The sequence below is a fragment of the Lepisosteus oculatus genome, chromosome 7 (genome assembly GCF_040954835.1).
Source record: "Lepisosteus oculatus isolate fLepOcu1 chromosome 7, fLepOcu1.hap2, whole genome shotgun sequence".
In the NCBI taxonomy this organism is placed as follows: Eukaryota; Metazoa; Chordata; class Actinopteri; order Semionotiformes; family Lepisosteidae; genus Lepisosteus; species Lepisosteus oculatus.
In genome coordinates this window covers 1,408,931-1,429,305 of record NC_090702.1, presented here as the reverse complement: position 1 = coordinate 1,429,305, position 20,375 = coordinate 1,408,931, and the positions used below count along the sequence as shown (strand labels likewise).

The 20,375-nt window shown below is 51.4% G+C and overlaps 1 protein-coding gene across 1 annotated transcript in view; it reads right to left on the bottom strand.

Annotated features, from left to right (window-relative positions):
- Positions 1-20,375, bottom strand: part of shank1 (SH3 and multiple ankyrin repeat domains 1) — a 103,612-nt gene that overhangs the window by 65,193 nt on the left and 18,044 nt on the right. Inside the window, exons 2-4 of the mRNA XM_069191960.1 lie at positions 10,437-11,021; positions 2,137-2,340; positions 27-98 (exon numbers count right to left, since the gene is read on the bottom strand). Coding sequence (XP_069048061.1) covers positions 27-98; positions 2,137-2,340; positions 10,437-10,958 — 798 coding nt within the window. The 5' untranslated portion in view covers positions 10,959-11,021. The remainder of the gene's footprint in view (positions 1-26; positions 99-2,136; positions 2,341-10,436; positions 11,022-20,375) is intronic.

Genomic DNA, 20,375 nt, shown 5'->3' with positions numbered 1-20,375 from the left:
TGGGAGACAGTGTGTTTGTACAGTACCTTAGTATGAAGTTTAGCCAGTTGTTTCTCATCCAGGTTGGTCTGTTTATAGACCCGGGTCTTGTACCGGAACTGTGTGAAAAACAGATGAATAAAACTTCAAGAATATAAACACCCACACACTCACACACTGGAACACAGACACACTGTCAGACACACTCACACACTGGAACACAGACACACTGTCAGACACACTCACACACTGGAACACAGACACACTGTCAGACACACACTCACACACTGGAACACAGACACACTGTCAGACACACACTCACACACTGGAACACAGACACACTGTCAGACACACACTCACACACTGGAACACAGACACACTCAGACACACACTCACACACTGTCAGACACACACTCACACACTGGAACACAGACACACTGTCAGACACACACTAACACACTGGAACACAGACACACTGTCAGACACACACTCGCACACTGGAACACAGACACACTCAGACATACACTCACACACTGGAACACTCACACACTGTCAGACACACACTCGCACACTGGAACACTCACACACTGTCAGACACACACTCGCACACTGGAACACTCACACACTGTCAGACACACTCACACACTGGAACACAGACACACTGTCAGACACACACTCACACACTGGAACACAGACACACTGTCAGACACACACTCGCACACTGGAACACAGACACACTGTCAGACACACACTCGCTCACTGGAACACAGACACACTGTCAGACACACACTCGCACAATGGAACACAGACACACTGTCAGACACACACTCGCACACTGGAACACAGACACACTGTCAGACACACACTCGCACACTGGAACACAGACACACTGTCAGACACACACTCGCACAATGGAACACAGACACACTGTCAGACACACACTCGCACACTGGAACACAGACACACTGTCAGACACACACTCGCACAATGGAACACAGACACACTGTCAGACACACACTCACACACTGTCAGACACACACTCGCACACTGACACACTGACACAGATTAACTCTTACTGTTCCACTCTCACTGACACTGACAGTCTAACTGACACTCTGACGGACACACTCTCTCTGACACACTGACAGACACACTCTCTCTGACACACTGACAGAAACACTCTCTCTGACACACTGACAGACACACTCTCTCTGACACACTGACAGACACACTCTCTCTGACACACTGACACTCTGACAGACACAGTCTCAATGACACACTGACACTCTGACAGACACAGTCTCAATGACACACTAACACTCTGACAGACACAGTTTCACTGACACACTGACACTGACAGACACAGTTTCACTGACACACTGACACTCTGACAGACACACTCTCTCTGACACACTGACGGACACACTCTCTCTGACACACTGACGGACACACTCTCTCTGACACAATAACACACTGACAGACACACTCTCTCTGACACACTGACAGACACACTCTCTCTGACACACTGACACTCTGACAGACACACTCTCTCTGACACACTGACACTCTGACAGACACACTCTCTCTGACACACTGACACTCTGACAGACACAGTCTCACTGACACACTGACAGACACACTCTGTCTGACACACTGACACTCTGACAGACACACTCTGTCTGACACACTGACACTCTGACAGACACACTCTCTCTGACACACTGACAGACACACTCTCTCTGACACACTGACAGACACACTCTCTCTGACACACTGACAGAAACACTCTCTCTGACACACTGACAGAAACACTCTCTCTGACACACTGACAGACACAGTCTCACTGACACACTGACAGACACAGTCTCACTGACACACTGACACTCTGACAGACACACTCTCTCTGACACACTGACAGACACACTCTCTCTGACACACTGACACACTGACAGACAGTCTCAATGACACACTGACAGACACACTCTCTCTGACACACTGACACACTGACAGACACAGTCTCACTGACACACTGACAGACAGTCTCACTGACACACTGACACTCTGACAGACACACTCTCTCTGACACACTGACAGACACACTCTCTCTGACACACTGACACACTCTCACACACTGGTTTCACTCTCGTGATGTTTCACCTCCAAGTACGGCACGCCTTTCTCAAAGGATTGTGGGTAGTCGCGGAGCAGCCTCTCCTCCTCCAGGAACTTGGCGTCGTGGCCGTTGGTGGCTGGCTGGAACAGCCCGTAGTTCAGCACATCCTTCAGACTCTCCGTCAGCGAGCAGAGCACCTGCTGCTTCGCTGTCCACACTGTGGCATCAGGATTGAACCTCAGACACTTCTGCACACAGAGGCCCAGAGAGAGAGGGGTCAATACACACACTGACTGGACACTCCAGAACATGAACACTGCACTGAGAGAGAGGGGTTCATACAGACACACTGACTGGACACTCCAGTACATGAACACTGCACTGAGAGAGAGAGGGGTTCATACAGACACACTGACTGGACACTCCAGTACATTAACACTGCACTGAGAGAGAGAGGGGTTCATACAGACACACTGACTGGACACTCCAGTACATGAACACTACACTGAGAGAGAGGGGTTAATAGAGACACACTGACTGGACACTCCAGTACATTAACACTGCACTGAGAGAGAGGGGTTCATACAGACACACTGACTGGACACGCCAGTACATTAACACTGCACTGAGAGAGAGAGGGGTTCATACAGACACACTGACTGGACACTCCAGTACATTAACACTGCACTGAGAGAGAGAGGGGTTCATACAGACACACTGACTGGACACGCCAGTACATTAACACTGCACTGAGAGAGAGAGGGGTTAATACAGACACACTGACTGGACACTCCAGTACATTAACACTGCACTGAGAGAGAGAGGGGTTAATACACACACACTGACTGGACACTCCAGTACATTAACACTGCACTGAGAGAGAGGGGTTAATACAGACACACTGACTGGACACTCCAGTACATTAACACTGCACTGAGAGAGAGAGGGGTTCATACACACACACTGACTGGACACTCCAGTACATTAACACTGCACTGAGAGAGAGAGGGGTTCATACAGACACACTGACTGGACACTCCAGGACATTAACACTGCACTGAGAGAGAGAGGGGTTCATACAGACACACTGACTGGACACTCCAGTACATTAACACTGCACTGAGAGAGAGAGGGGTTCATACAGACACACTGACTGGACACTCCAGTACATTAACACTGCACTGAGAGAGAGAGGGGTTCATACAGACTCACTGACTGGACACTTTAGTACATTAACACTGCACTGAGAGAGAGAGGGGTTAATACAGACACACTGACTGGCTGGAAACTACAGTTCTCAGCTGTTCAGAAGGATGACATGGCATGAGCCTTCAGCAAGGTGTGTCCTAGCTTGGACTTGCGCAGGAAATATTTCATATGCGTGCTTTCAGCACAGCTGAGCTCGTTAGCTAACTGAATCCTTAATTGATCAAGTGAGTTGCTTGACAGGAACCTTCACAAGTTCTTTTTTTTCTACTCCAAAGTTCAAGATCAGACATTACTTATAATTATTGTTTTATATTCTAAATGAGAAATACTGAAGTCTATTTTTTCATGATATATTAATCTTGAATCATATTCAGGTAGCTTCTCATGTGAAGGAACTACAACAGCAGCAGTAACAGTATTACTAGCTGTAGTAAGAGTGGTATTAACAGCAGCAGTGACAGTAGGAGCAGCAGTAGTATTGTAACAGAAGTAACAGTATTACTAGCTGTAGTAAGAGTGGTAGTAACAGCAGCAGTGACAGTAGGAGCAGCAGTAGTATTGTAGCAGCAGTAACAGTATTACTAGCTGTAGTGAGAGTGGTAGTAACTACAGCAGTGACAGTAGGAGCAGCAGTAGTATTGCAGCAGCAGTAACAGTATTACTAGCTGTAGTAAGAGTGGTAGTAACAGCAGCAGTGACAGTAGGAGCAGCAGTAGTATTGTAGCAGCAGTAACAGTATTACTAGCTGTAGTGAGAGTGGTAGTAACAGCAGCAGTGACAGTAGGAGCAGCAGTAGTATTGTAACAGCAGTAACAGTATTACTAGCTGTAGTAAGAGTGGTAGTAACAGCAGCAGTGACAGTAGGAGCAGCAGTAGTACTGTAGCAGCAGTAACAGTATTACTAGCTGTAGTAAGAGTGGTAGTAACTACAGCAGTGACAGTAGGAGCAGCAGTAGTATTGTAGCAGCAGTAACAGTATTACTAGCTGTAGTAAGAGTGGTAGTAACTACAGCAGTGACAGTAGGAGCAGCAGTAGTATTGCAACAGCAGTAACAGTATTACTAGCTGTAGTAAGAGTGGTAGTAACAGCAGCAGTGACAGTAGGAGCAGCAGTAGTATTGTAACAGCAGTAACAGTATTACTAGCTGTAGTGAGAGTGGTAGTAACTACAGCAGTGACAGTAGGAGCAGCAGTAGTATTGCAGCAGCAGTAACAGTATTACTAGCTGTAGTGAGAGTGGTAGTAACTACAGCACTGACAGTAGGAGCAGCAGTAGTACTGTAGTATCTGTCACAGCAGTAACAGTGCTTTTTCTGCATTGGGAGTAGGCAGTCAGTGTATTAACCCCCCTCTCTCTCAGCATGTGCGTCTAGCCAATTCATTGCCATGGCAACTCATTCATTAGTGAAGCAAGCTGCTGGTTGCCTTGGTTACACCTGGCAAGGGCCCTGGGAGGCAGAACCAGCAAGTATTATGGGATGGCACACGTGTGTGAAAATCGCTGGTGAAGAGAGAGACAGGGAGAAGAGAGCAGCATGAGAGGAGGAAATCTGTCTTTTAATAACAATAATTATGGGGAAATGATTGCAGAGTAATTACTGTAATCTTACAATATCTAAAATTATATATCATATCCCAGGAGATTCCACTACAGAACCAAGCAATAACTCAGAACAATCTGGATTTATAGTACTACCACTGCCTGTCCAACAGACAACGGGCCTGATCCATATCACCGATCGATAATAGTGATAATACATCAAATACAACAGACAAAACAACACCGATCTATAAGCTGTACCACTGTACCACTGCCTTGTGCTTATGTACTGGTTATTGATGGTGGGCGTGTCTGGTGTGAGCTGGTTATTGATGGTGGGCGTGTCTGGTGTGAGCTGTTATTGATGGTGGGCGTGTCTGGTGTGAGCTGTTATTGATGGTGGGCGTGTCTGGTGTGTGCTGGTTATTGATAGTGGGTGTGTCTGGTGTGTGCTGGTTATTGATGGTGGGTGTGTCTGGTGTGAGCTGGTTATTGATGGTGGGCGTGTCTGGTGTGTACTGGTTATTAATGGTGGGCGTGTCTGGTGTGAGCTGGTTATTGATGGCGGGCGTGTCTGGTGTGTGCTGGTTATTGATGGCGGGCGTGTCTGGTGTGAGCTGGTTATTGATGGTGGGCGTGTCTGGTGTGAGCTGGTTATTGATGGTGGGCGTGTCTGGTGTGAGCTGGTTATTGATGGCGGGCGTGTCTGGTGTGAGCTGGTTATTGATGGCGGGCGTGTCTGGTGTGAGCTGGTTATTGATGGTGGGCGTGTCTGGTGTGTGCTGGTTATTGATGGTGGGCGTGTCTGGTGTGAGCTGGTTATTGATGGTGGGCGTGTCTGGTGTGAGCTGGTTATTGATGGTGGGCGTGTCTGGTGTGAGCTGGTTATTGATGGTGGGCGTGTCTGGTGTGTGCTGGTTATTGATGGTGGGCGTGTCTGGTGTGAGCTGGTTAGTGATGGCGGGCGTGTCTGGTGTGAGCTGGTTATTGATGGTGGGCGTGTCTGGTGTGAGCTGTTATTGATGGTGGGCGTGTCTGGTGTGTGCTGGTTATTGATAGTGGGTGTGTCTGGTGTGTGCTGGTTATTGATGGTGGGTGTGTCTGGTGTGTGCTGGTTATTGATGGTGGGCGTGTCTGGTGTGTACTGGTTATTAATGGTGGGCGTGTCTGGTGTGAGCTGGTTATTGATGGCGGGCGTGTCTGGTGTGTGCTGGTTATTGATGGCGGGCGTGTCTGGTGTGAGCTGGTTATTGATGGTGGGCGTGTCTGGTGTGAGCTGGTTATTGATGGTGGGCGTGTCTGGTGTGAGCTGGTTATTGATGGCGGGCGTGTCTGGTGTGAGCTGGTTATTGATGGTGGGCGTGTCTGGTGTGTGCTGGTTATTGATGGTGGGCGTGTCTGGTGTGAGCTGGTTATTGATGGTGGGCGTGTCTGGTGTGAGCTGGTTATTGATGGTGGGCGTGTCTGGTGTGAGCTGGTTATTGATGGTGGGCGTGTCTGGTGTGTGCTGGTTATTGATGGTGGGCGTGTCTGGTGTGAGCTGGTTAGTGATGGCGGGCGTGTCTGGTGTGAGCTGGTTATTGATGGTGGGCGTGTCTGGTGTGAGCTGTTATTGATGGTGGGCGTGTCTGGTGTGTGCTGGTTATTGATAGTGGGTGTGTCTGGTGTGTGCTGGTTATTGATGGTGGGCGTGTCTGGTGTGTGCTGGTTATTGATGGTGGGCGTGTCTGGTGTGTACTGGTTATTAATGGTGGGCGTGTCTGGTGTGAGCTGGTTATTGATGGCGGGCGTGTCTGGTGTGTGCTGGTTATTGATGGCGGGCGTGTCTGGTGTGAGCTGGTTATTGATGGTGGGCGTGTCTGGTGTGAGCTGGTTATTGATGGTGGGCGTGTCTGGTGTGAGCTGGTTATTGATGGTGGGCGTGTCTGGTGTGAGCTGGTTATTGATGGTGGGCGTGTCTGGTGTGTGCTGGTTATTGATGGCGGGCGTGTCTGGTGTGTGCTGGTTATTGATGGTGGGCGTGTCTGGTGTGAGCTGGTTATTGATGGTGGGCGTGTCTGGTGTGAGCTGGTTATTGATGGTGGGCGTGTCTGGTGTGTGCTGGTTATTGATGGTGGGCGTGTCTGGTGTGAGCTGGTTAGTGATGGCGGGCGTGTCTGGTGTGAGCTGGTTATTGATGGTGGGCGTGTCTGGTGTGAGCTGTTATTGATGGTGGGCGTGTCTGGTGTGTGCTGGTTATTGATAGTGGGTGTGTCTGGTGTGTGCTGGTTATTGATGGTGGGGGTGTCTGGTGTGTGCTGGTTATTGATGGTGGGCGTGTCTGGTGTGTGCTGGTTATTGATGGCGGGCGTGTCTGGTGTGTGCTGGTTATTGATGGCGGGCGTGTCTGGTGTGTGCTGGTTATTGATAGTGGGCGTGTCTGGTGTGTGCTGGTTATTGATAGTGGGCGTGTCTGGTGTGTGCTGGTTATTGATGGTGGGCGTGTCTGGTGTGTGCTGGTTATTGATGGTGGGCGTGTCTGGTGTGTGCTGGTTATTGATGGCGGGCGTGTCTGGTGTGTGCTGGTTATTGATAGTGGGCGTGTCTGGTGTGTGCTGGTTATTGATAGTGGGCGTGTCTGGTGTGTGCTGGTTATTGATAGTGGGTGTGTCTGGTGTGTGCTGGTTATTGATGGTGGGTCTCTCTTCATCTTTCTCTGCTGGGGAGCCTATACCCATCATGGGTGCTGATTATTGAGTGTTGCTGAGCCTGCTGGTCTCTCCCTGAGCTCCTGAGCGCCTGAATTATTCAGCTCTGATGGCCGTGGGGCAGGAGAGGGGGTTCTGTGTGGCTGTGGGGCAGTTTGGCAGGTGTCTGCACTCCGGGCTGCTCTGGGGAGGGGGGGGTGTGGAGGGGTGGAGTGGGGGTGTCCCAGTTGGAGCTGTCCCAGACTCCAATGTTTCCCAAACGCAGGCGCCTCCGGACTGTGCCGAGCTTCCTGACATCGGAAAACAGGTTGAGTCCTGTTTTAGTTTTGCCAGGGAGACCAATACCGTGCTGTAAATATTTATGCAATATTGAAGAGTGTTGCTAATGATCCATCCCTCTCTGTTACTGCCCTCCTACTCTCCCTCTCTCTCTCCTCTCTGTCCTCCAGAAATGATCTGCAGGGTAAATGCTGAGGCACCAGTAGGGGGGTTAAGCAGTATTTAATGAGGTCTTTAGGGAGAAGTCCCCCTCCCCCCAGATCTCTGTCTTTCCTTCCCTTGTCTCACTTGTTTTCTCTCTCCCAGCCTCTCTCAATCCTTGACTTTCTCCTTGCTTCTCTCTCTCGCCTCTCTGTCCCTGTCTCTCTCTCCCATCTCTCTCTGTCCCTGTCTCTCTCTGTCCCTGTCTCTCTCTCCCATCTCTCTCTGTCCCTTGTCTCTCTCTGTCCCTTGTCTCTCTCTCCTCTCTCTGTCCCTGTCTCTCTCTCCCATCTCTCTCTGTCCCTTGCCTCTCTCTGTCCCTGTCTCTCTCTCGCCTCTCTCTGTCCCTGTCTCTCTCTCCCCTGTTTCTCTCTCCTCTCTGTCCCTGCCTCTGTCCTTGTCTCTCTCACTCTCCCTCCCCTGTCTCTGTCCTTGTCTCTCTTTCTCCTGTCTCTCTCCTCTCTCAGTACCTGTCTCTGTCTCACTGTACTGTACTGTGTGTGTGAGCTGTGTGTGTCTGTCCTGTACTGTGTGTGTGAGCTGTGTGTGTCTGTACTGTACAGTGTGTGTGAGCTGTGTGTGTCTGTACTGTACAGTGTGTGTGAGCTGTGAGTCTGTGCTGTACTGTGTGTGTGAGCTGTGTGTGTCTGTCCTGTACTGTGTGTGTGTGAGCTGTGTGTCTGTACTGTACTGTGTGTGTGTTAGCTGTGTGTCTGTACTGTACTGTGTGTGTGTGAGCTGTGTGTCTGTACTGTACTGTGTGTGTGTGTGAACTGTGTGTCTGTGCTGTGAGTGTCTGTCCTGTACAGTGTGTCTGTGCTGTGAGTGTCTGTCCTGTACAGTGTGTGTGAGCTGTGAGTCTGTGCTGTACTGTGTGTGTGAGCTGTGTGTCTGTCCTGTACTGTGTGTGTGTGAGCTGTGTGTCTGTCCTGTACTGTGTGTGTGTGAGCTGTGTGTCTGTACTGTACTGTGTGTGTGTGAGCTGTGAGTCTGTACTGTACTGTGTGTGTGTGTGAACTGTGTGTCTGTACTGTGAGTGTCTGTCCTGTACTGTGTGTGTGAGCTGTGTGTGTCTGTCCTGTACTGTGTGTGTGAGCTGTGAGTCTGCGCCGTGTGAGTCTGTCGGTGTGAATCATTGAGTGTGGGAGATGGTGAGGCTCTCTGCCAGGGAAAATTTCCGGTCTTTTCCCACTGATTCTCTTGGTTTGTGTGTCTGTCGCATGATTCTCCCTGATCTCATTAAGACACAATTAAACAGCAATTAGTGCTTATTGAGGGCGAATTAGATGACATGTAGAACAGTCTTAATGTGCAGGGATTAGATACTGAGAGAGAGGGAGGGAGAGAAAAGAGGGATACAGGAAGAGTGAAGGACTAAGAGAGAATAACCCAAAGGATAGATACAGAGAGAGAGGACAGGGACAGAGGGAGAGAGAAGGATAGATACAGAGAGAGAGGACAGGGTCAGAGGGAGAGAGAAGGATAGATACAGAGAGAGAGAGGACAGGGACAGAGGGAGAGAGAAGGATAGATACAGAGGGAGAGAGAGGACAGGGACAGAGGGAGAGAGAAGGATAGATACAGAGAGAGAGGACAGGGACAGAGGGAGAGAGAAGGATAGATACAGAGAGAGAGGACAGGGTCAGAGGGAGAGAGAAGGATAGATACAGAGAGAGAGGACAGGGTCAGAGGGAGAGAGAAGGATAGATACAGAGAGAGAGAGGACAGGGACAGAGGGAGAGAGAAGGATAGATACAGAGGGAGAAAGAGGACAGGGACAGAGGGAGAGAGAAGGATAGATACAGAGAGAGAGGACAGGGACAGAGGGAGAGAGAAGGATAGATACAGAGAGAGAGGACAGGGTCAGAGGGAGAGAGAAGGATAGATAAAGAGGGAGAGAGAGGACAGGGACAGAGGGAGAGAGAGGGACAGGGACAGAGGGAGAGAGCAGGACAGATACAGAGAGAGAGGACAGGGACAGAGGGAGAGAGAAGGATAGATACAGAGAGAGAGGACAGGGACAGAGGGAGAGAGAGGACAGGGACAGAGGGAGAGAGAAGGATAGATACAGAGAGAGAGGACAGGGACAGAGGGAGAGAGAAGGACAGATATAGAGAGAGAGGACAGGGACAGAGGGAGAGAGAAGGATAGATACAGAGAGAGAGGACAGGGACAGGGACGCAGCTCGTTAGGATAAAGCCGTGGCAGGGAAGCAGGACACTCCGGTGCAAACGCCACCACAGATCGACGACGTCGGGGACACGGAGAGGGAGGACGGAGCTGGTTAGACACAGAGGGCCCGAGAGAATCGCCTCTGCGCGGGACGAGAGATCGGAAGCTCCAGCGCACCCCGGTAATTAACTACCTGCGCCCCCCCCCACCTGGCTAACGAGCCGGACCGGTCAAACGCATCGGGCCCCCAGCTCACCGTCTGCTTGATGTCCGGTATCCCGATTCTGAACACCATCATGCTGACGTGGGCGTCCTCCAGGGGGGGCGCCGTGCTCAGGCTGCGGTCCCTCAGCCTCCGGGCCCCCGTGGACGGGTTGGAGCCGCTGCCCTGTCCCGGCCCCGGGTTCGAGTAGGGGTTGTAATGTCCCGGGTTGTTGGGTCGGCCGGCCCCCGGCCCGGCTCGTCCAATCATATTCGCCGATTGGCGCGGCGGCCCCTCCTTCCCGGCTTGCGATTGGCCAGGCGCTGGCCCCTCCTCCTCCTCCCCCTCCTCCTCGCTGTCAGACTCCTCCCCTTCTGCTTCTCCTGCCCCGCCCTCTCCAATCGCCGGCCCCTCTTCCTCCTCTTCGCCCTCGATCCCCACCCCTTCCTCTAGCTCCTCCCCTTCCTCTCCTTCTCCGTCGTCGTCGTCGTCGTCGTCGTCTTCGTCGTCCTGGTAACTTCCCAGCATCCTCTGCTGCTCCTCATCGCTGGAGAGGGGGCTCAGCGGCATCGTCATGGCGACCGCAGGCACGGCGACAGCAGCAACCCCCTTGACCTCATACCAGGAGAGAGAGAGACACTGAAATAAAGAGAGAAAAACTCAGAGTTAATATAGACACTGACTGAGAGAGAGAGGGGTTCATACAGACACACTGACTGGACACTCCAGTACATTAACACTGCACTGAGAGAGAGAGGGGTTAATACACACACACTGACTGGACACTCCAGTACATGAACACTGCACTGAGAGAGAGAGGGGTTCATACAGACACACTGACTGGACACTCCAGTACGTTAACACTGCACTGAGAGAGAGAGGGGTTAATACACACACACTGACTGGACACTCCAGTACATTAACACTGCACTGAGAGAGAGGGGTTAATACACACACACTGACTGGACACTCCAGTACAATAACACTGCACTGAGAGAGAGAGGGGTTCATACAGACACACTGACTGGACACTCCAGTACATGAACACTGCACTGAGAGAGAGAGGGGTTCATACAGACACACTGACTGGACACTCCAGTACATTAACACTGCACTGAGAGAGAGAGGGGTTCATACAGACACACTGACTGGACACTCCAGTACAATAACACTGCACTGAGAGAGAGAGGGGTTAATACACACACACTGACTGGACACTCCAGTACATGAACACTGCACTGAGAGAGAGAGGGGTTCATACAGACACACTGACTGGACACTCCAGTACATTAACACTGCACTGAGAGAGAGGGGGTTCATACAGACACACTGACTGGACACTCCAGTACATTAACACCGCACTGAGAGAGAGAGAGAGGGGTTCAAACAGACACACTGACTGGACACTCCAGTACATTAACACTGCACTGAGAGAGAGAGGGGTTAATACACACACACTGACTGGACACTCCAGTACATTAACACTGCACTGAGAGAGAGAGGGGTTAATACACACACACTGACTGGACACTCCAGTACATTAACACTGCACTGAGAGAGAGAGGGGTTCATACAGACACACTGACTGGACACTCCAGTACATGAACACTGCACTGAGAGAGAGAGGGGTTAATACAGACACACTGACTGGACACTCCAGTACATGAACACTGCACTGAGAGGTGAGATGTGTGCCAGACGAGTGACTTGGAGATTAAAAGGCTGGCTGTTTGACTGACTAGCTGAGCCCTCAGCTGTCATAAGGGGAAACAGAGAACTGAGAAGAGAGAGAAAGAGGAAGAACCTCAGAACAGCAGAGGAGGATGGAGAGACAGGAGTGACAGAAATGGTCAAAGGTACAGTAAGCAAGGCACAGCTACATGCCAATCACATGGCATTTTGCACCCAGAACCAGGGACACTTCTGTACACAGAGGGTGGTGGGGGTGGGGAACAAGCTGCCCAGCCCTGTGGTTGAAGCCGATACCCTGGCTTCTCTCCAGACACAGCTGGGTGAGCTCCTCCAGTCAGGACAGGAGGCTCTTCTGTACACAGAGGGTGGTGGGGGTGGGGAACAGGCTGCCCAGCCCTGTGGTTGAAGCCGATACCCTGGCTTCTCTCCAGACACAGCTGGGTGAGCTCCTCCAGTCAGGACAGGGGGCTGTTCTGTACACAGAGGGTGGTGGGGGTGGGGAACAAGCTGCCCAGCCCTGTGGTTGAAGCCACTAAGACACTCTTATCAATTATCTTCCAATTACTAAATGAGCCAGAAGGACCGTGTGGCCTCCTCTCATCTGAAACTGTTCCTGGGCTCTGATGTGGATCGCGAGGACGTTCCCACCTCTTGGGATGTTGGGGTCATCCCGAGGTGAGACCCTCCACACGGATTTAATACAGCCTGCCTCCCCCACACACTCCAGCCCCCCGCACCCACAGCAGCACTGAGGCACCAGAGGGAGGACTGAGTCGCTGCTGCCCTGCAGGTGCCCTGGGCTGCCACAGGGGGGCAGCACTGTGCTTGGAGTCACGAGCCCTCAGTCCAACACTGCAGGTGCCCTGGGCTGCCACAGGGGGGCAGCACTGTGCCTGGAGTCACGAGCCCTCAGTCCAACACTGCAGGTGCCCTGGGCTGCCACAGGGGGGCAGCACTGTGCTTGGAGTCACGAGCCCTCAGTCCAACACTGCAGGTGCCCTGGGCTGCCACAGGGGGGCAGCACTGTGCTGACTGTTAGGAGCCAGAAGGAGGACCCACTTGCTGTAACAGAGAGGGTAAGAGAGTGAGAGGGTTCACCAGGGGGTAGGTAGATGGGGGTTAACACTGATGGTCAGGCATCTCTTATCCCACTTCCTGGTTCAGCGGTGAATTCTGCTGCACATTAACGCCGTCGTGCTGTCCAGCGGGAAGGGAACATGGCCGCCCCCTGCCGGCCCTCACTCTCGGTGCCATCTTCCTCACCGCTGCTCGAAAACAGGAAGCGAGGAGCCGGCCCCACTCTCTGCCCGCTGAGGGTGTGGCAGTGATGAGCACAGTGCCTCTCGGCGCTGGGGCCCAGCGCGCCGGTCCCTGGGGGGGGGGCGTCTGTGCGGAGTCTGCACGTTCCTCCCGTGTTCACATGGGTGCGCTCCGGGTGCTCTCGTTTCCTCCCAACATATACTGGGAGGTTAATGGACAGTCATGGGTTACTGACAGTGAGGGTGTTAGTGGTGGTGATGGTGTTATTGACAGTGAGGGTGTTAGTGATGATGGTGTTACTGACAGTGAGGGTGTTATTGACAGTGAGGGTGTTATTGGTGATGATGGTGTTACAGACAGTGAGGGTGTTAGTGGTGATGAGGGTGTTATTGACAGTGAGTGTGTTATTGGTGATGATGGTGTTATTGGTGATGATGGTGTTACAGACAGTGAGGGTGTTATTGACAGTGAGGGTGTTATTGGTGATGATGGTGTTATTGGTGATGATGGTGTTACAGACAGTGAGGGTGTTAGTGGTGATGATGGTGTTACTGACAATGAGGGTGTTATTAGTGATGATGGTGTTACTGACAGTGAGGGTGTTACAGACAGTGAGGGTGTTATTGATGATGATGGTGTTACAGACAGTGAGGGTGTTATTGATGATGGTGTTACTGGTGATGATGGTGTTACTGACACTGATGGTGTTATTGGTGAAGATGGTGTTACTGACAATGAGGGTGTTATTGGTGATGATGGTATTACTGGTGATGATGGTGTTACTGACACTGATGGTGTTATGGGTGATGATGGTGTCATACAGGCTGATGATCAGATTCTGTTGTGCACTCATCTGCTGTAGAGCTCTGCTCCACTGCCCTGTCTACAGATGCCCTGGGCTTCGTATTTCTGGATTTGGCGATCAGAATCAGCACAGAGTGGCGCACGAGGAGACACGAAGAGAGAAACCGAGGCAGCAGAGGACTGGGCAAAGGGCATCAACAGAAATCCCGTTTTACTCCTGCTGAGCTCTCGGGCAAGCCAGAGCTGACGTACCGCGTCTCCGTATTCGGGCGTGTTGAAAATCAAATCACCAACAACTCGCCGATCACTTCCGATCGCGTCTCAGTGAGGAGAACCGCCACGCCCGGAGAAAAGGACACCCCAGCGCAGCCGAAACTGCTCACTAAAACTCTGTGGTTTCCCACGGGTGCTGTGGGAGAGACGTCGTCCGGGCTCTGGGAGCTCAGGTGTCTGCTCCTGAATCATTTCAGCTCAGTCACTCTAGGGGGTCAGTCTGCCCACGAAGACAAAATGAAAACTAACCCAAGACTGTCCTCCTTGCCCTGTCCGTCCTGAGACCCCCTCCCCCAGCCTCACGAAAGCCCCAGTGAGACTCCAGCTTCTGCCTCCCCCTCCTGACTGCAAATCTCCCATCAGGCCTCTCTCCATTGCCAATTCGATTTAATCCCCTGCTCATCTTCATCCGGGGAAGAAGAGAGAGAGTCAGGGGCTGGGAGAGGGAGGGACAGGGGAGAGGCGGGGGTGAGGAGGGGAGGAGAGGCAGTGAAGTTCTGACTGCACTGATGTGTCGTTCCATCGGCACGTCAGGTAGTCATGACATTTACTGTCAGTGTCTTTCATTCACTATATTTACACCACACTGAGAGAGAGAGGGGTTTAATACACACACTGACACTGATTCTCTGTGATCTCCTCTCTCTCACTGTGTCTCCTGTCCTCTTGTGTGTGTTTATTACTGAGGGATTCTCTGTGATCTCCTCTCTCTCTCTCTCTCTCTCTCTCTCACTGTGTCTCCTGTCCTGTTGTGTGTGTTTATTACTGAGGGATTCTCTGTGATCTCCTCTCTCTCTCTCACTGTGTCTCCTGTCCTGTTGTGTGTGTTTATTACTCAGGGATTCCCTGCTGTATCTCTCTCAGTCTGTCCTTCTCTACTGTGTTTGTAGTATTAGTTGATTGTCTGATAACTCTCTTTGTTCTCCAAATCGTCCCTCTCGTTGTCTGTCTTGATTACTCAGCAGTATGCAAAAAGGAGACTTCTTTCTCATTTACATTCTTCCAAACCAATTATTCACTTTTTGACTTTCTTGACCTCTAAGATTGTAGTTTCCCCTCTCTCTCTCATTAATGTACTGTCGAAACACCCAGTGTGTCTGTATGAACCCCCTCTCTCTCAGTGCAGTGTTAATGTACTGGAGTGTCCAGTCAGTGTGTCTGTATGAACCCCCTCTCTCTCAGTGCAGTGTTAATGTACTGGAGTGTCCAGTCAGTGTGTCTGTATGAACCCCTCTCTCTCTCAGTGTTAATGTACTGGAGTGTCCAGTCAGTGTGTCTGTATGAACCCCTCTCTCTCTCTCTCTCTCTCTCAGTGCAGTGTTAATGTACTGGAGTGTCCAGTCAGTGTGTCTGTATGAACCCCTCTCTCTCAGTGCAGTGTTATTGTACTGGAGTGTCCAGTCAGTGTGTCTGTATGAACCCCTCTCTCTCTCAGTGCAGTGTTAATGTACTGGAGTGTCCAGTCAGTGTGTCTGTATGAACCCCTCTCTCTCTCAGTGCAGTGTTAATGTACTGGAGTGTCCAGTCAGTGTGTCTGTATGAACCCCTCTCTCTCTCAGTGCAGTGTTAATGTACTGGAGTGTCCAGTCAGTGTGTCTGTATGAACCCCTCTCTCTCTCAGTGCAGTGTTAATGTACTGGAGTGTCCAGTCAGTGTGTCTGTATGAACCCCTCTCTCTCTCAGTGCAGTGTTCATGTACTGGAGTGTCCAGTCAGTGTGTCTGTATGAACCCCTCTCTCTCTCAGTGCAGTGTTAATGTACTGGAGTGTCCAGTCAGTGTGTCTGTATGAACCCCTCTCTCTCTCAGTGCAGTGTTAAAGTCCTGGAGTGTCCAGTCAGTGTGTCTGTATTAACCCCTCTCTCTCTCAGTGCAGTGTTAATGTACTGGAGTGTCCAGTCAGTGTGTCTGTATGAACCCCTCTCTCTCTCAGTGCAGTGTTAATGTACTGGAGTGTCCAGTCAGTGTGTCTGTATGAACCCCTCTCTCTCTCAGTGCAGTGTTAATGTACTGGAGTGTCCAGTCAGTGTGTCTGTATGAACCCCTCTCTCTCTCAGTGCAGTGTTACTGTACTGGAGTGTCCAGTCAGTGTGTCTGTATTAACCCCTCTCTCTCTCAGTGCAGTGTTAATGTACTGGAGTGTCCAGTCAGTGTGTCTGTATTAACCCCTCTCTCTCTCTCAGTGCAGTGTTCATGTACTGGAGTGTCCAGTCAGTGTGTCTGTATTAACCCCTCTCTCTCTCTCAGTGCAGTGTTAATGTACTGGAGTGTCCTGTCAGTGTGTCTGTATGAACCCCTCTCTCTCAGTGCAGTGTTAATGTACTGGAGTGTCCAGTCAGTGTGTCTGTATGAACCCCTCTCTCTCTCAGTGCAGTGTTAATGTACTGGAGTGTCCAGTCAGTGTGTCTGTATTAACCCCTCTCTCTCAGTGCAGTGTTAATGTACTGGAGTGTCCAGTCAGTGTGTCTGTATGAACCCCTCTCTCTCTCAGTGCAGTGTTAATGTACTGGAGTGTCCAGTCAGTGTGTCTGTATGAACCCCTCTCTCTCTCAGTGCAGTGTTAATGTACTGGAGTGTCCAGTCAGTGTGTCTGTATTAACCCCTCTCTCTCTCTCAGTGCAGTGTTCATGTACTGGAGTGTCCAGTTGATCAGGCAGTGATTCTGGTTTAGCCTCTCTCTCTCTCACTCTCTATGTAGGACAGTGTGTAGAGAAGATATTTTCAGTCTTCAGTCCCCTGGAAATTCAGCTGGGATAGATCCAGAGAACACTGCGCCCCACTTTCCTGGGAAACTGGAGCGTCCAATTTTCTCCCTCCCTCCCTCCCCGCCCTTCTCTCTCTCCTGCGTAACCCTTCCATCCCTCTCTGAGAATACCTCTGCCTCGCTCTGCTGGCGCGTTCCATCACGCCTCTCTCCCTGTCGGGCTGTCCCATCTGTGTGGGGCAGGAGGGTGAATTTCGGGGGGTGGGGGGTGTATGAGCGATGCAGGTCGGTCAGCACTATCGCTCCACATCGGACGTCTGTCCACGGGAAGCCCCCCCGTCCAGGACACGAGCCAGCCTGAGACCAGGCACACCTGGTCTGAAGGAGTACTGGACATCCAGGGGGACCGAGGATCCACAGGAGGGAGAGGGGATGTAGGGACAGGCTCTGTGCGTTGGCTGGCCGCTCCCTGGATTCCCGGATTAATGGGAATCCAGGAGATTCCACAGGAGGGAGGGGAGTCGATCGGACAGGCTCTGTGCTGCAGTGGGTCAGTCCTCCTGAGGACTCGTGACTCCAAGCACAGTGCTGCCCCCCTGTGGCAGCCCAGGGCACCTGCAGTGTTGGACTGAGGGCTCGTGACTCCAAGCACAGTGCTGCCCCCCTGTGGCAGCCCAGGGCACCTGCAGTGTTGGACTGAGGGCTCGTGACTCCAAGCACAGTGCTGCCCCCCTGTGGCAGCCCAGGGCACCTGCAGTGTTGGACTGAGGGCTCGTGACTCCAGGCACAGTGCTGCCCCCCTGTGGCAGCCTAGGGCACCTGCAGGGCAGCAGCGACTCAGTCCTCCCTCTGGTGCCTCAGTACTGCTGTGGGTGCGGGGGGCTGGAGTGTGTGGAGGAGGCAGGCTGTATTAAATCCGTGGGGGGGTCTCACCTCGGGATGATCCCAACATCCCAAGAGGTGGGAATGTCCTCGCGATCCACATCAGAGCCCAGGAACAGTTTCAGACGAGAGGAGGCCACACGGTCCTTCTGGCTCATTTAGTAATTGGAAGATAATTGATAAGAGTGTCTTAGTGGCTTCAACAACAGGGCTGGGCAGCTTGTTCCCCACTCCCACCACCCTCTGTGTACAGAAGAGCCCCCTGTCCTGACTGGAGGAGCTCACCCAGCTGTGTCTGGAGAGAAGCCAGAGTATCGGCTTTAACAACATGGCTGAACAGCTTGTTCCCCACCCCCACCACCCTCTGTGTAAAGACGCCCCTCCTGTCCTGACTGGAGGAGCTCACCCAGCTGTGTCTGGAGAGAAGCCAGCGTATCTACTTAAGTCTCTAACTTTACTGCAGCACCTACTTCTACACCTGCTGCTGTATCTGACTTTACTGCAGCACCTACTTCTACACCTACTGCTGTATCTGACTTTACTGCAGCACCTACTTCTACACCTGCTGCTGTATCTGACTTTACTGCAGCACCTACGTCTACACCTGCTGCTGTATCTGACTTTACTGCAGCACCTACTTCTACACCTGCTGCTGTATCTGACTTTACTGCAGCACCTACTTCTACACCTGCTGCTGTATCTGACTTTACTGCAGCACCTACTTCTACACCTGCTGCTGTATCTGACTTTACTGCAGCACCTACTTCTACACCTGCTGCTGCATCTGACTTTACTGCAGCACCTACTTCTACACCTGCTGCTGCATCTGACTTTACTGCAGCACCTACTTCTACACCTGCTGCTGCATCTGACTTTACTGCAGCACCTACTTCTACACCTGCTGCTGCATCTGACTTTACTGCAGCACCTACTTCTACACCTGCTGCTGTATCTGACTTTACTGCAGCACCTACTTCTACACCTGCTGCTGTATCTGACTTTACTGCAGCACCTACTTCTACACCTGCTGCTGTATCTGACTTTACTGCAGCACCTACTTCTACACCTGCTGCTGTATCTGACTTTACTGCAGCACCTACTTCTACACCTGCTGCTGCATCTGACTTTACTGCCACACCTACTTCTACACCTGCTGCTGCATCTGACTTTACTGCAGCACCTACTTCTACACCTGCTGCTGTATCTGACTTTACTGCAGCACCTACTTCTACACCTGCTGCTGCATCTGACTTTACTGCAGCACCTACTTCTACACCTGCTGCTGCATCTGACTTTACTGCAGCACCTACTTCTACACCTGCTGCTGTATCTGACTTTACTGCAGCTCCTACTTCTACACCTGCTGCTGTATCTGACTTTACTGCAGCACCTACTTCTAAACCTGCTGCTGCATCTGACTTTACTGCAGCACCTACTTCTACACCTACTGCTGTATCTGACTTTACTGCAGCACCTACTTCTACACCTGCTGCTGCATCTGACTTTACTGCAGCACCTACTTCTACACCTGCTGCTGTATCTGACTTTACTGCAGCACCTACTTCTACACCTGCTGCTGCATCTGACTTTACTGCAGCACCTACTTCTACACCTGCTGCTGTATCTGACTTTACTGCAGCACCTACTTCTACACCTGCTGCTGTATCTGACTTTACTGCAGCACCTACTTCTACACCTGCTGCTGTATCTGACTTTACTGCAGCACCTACTTCTACACCTGCTGCTGCATCTGACTTTACTGCAGCACCTACTTCTACACCTGCTGCTGCATCTGACTTTACTGCAGCACCTACTTCTACACCTGCTGCTGTATCTGACCTTACTGCAGCACCTACTTCTACACCTACTGCTGCATCTGACTTTACTGCAGCACCTACTTCTACACCTGCTGCTGTATCTGACTTTACTGCAGCACCTACTTCTACACCTGCTGCTGCATCTGACTTTACTGCAGCACCTACTTCTACACCTGCTGCTGCATCTGACTTTACTGCAGCACCTACTTCTACACCTGCTGCTGTATCTGACTTTACTGCAGCACCTACTTCTACACCTGCTGCTGTATCTGACTTTACTGCAGCACCTACTTCTACACCTGCTGCTGCATCTGACTTTACTGCAGCACCTACTTCTACACCTGCTGCTGTATCTGACTTTACTGCAGCACCTACTTCTACACCTGCTGCTGTATCTGACTTTACTGCAGCACCTACTTCTACACCTGCTGCTGTATCTGACTTTACTGCAGCACCTACTTCTACACCTGCTGCTGTATCTGACTTTACTGCCACACCTACTTCTACACCTGCTGCTGTATCTGACTTTACTGCAGCACCTACTTCTACACCTGCTGCTGTAT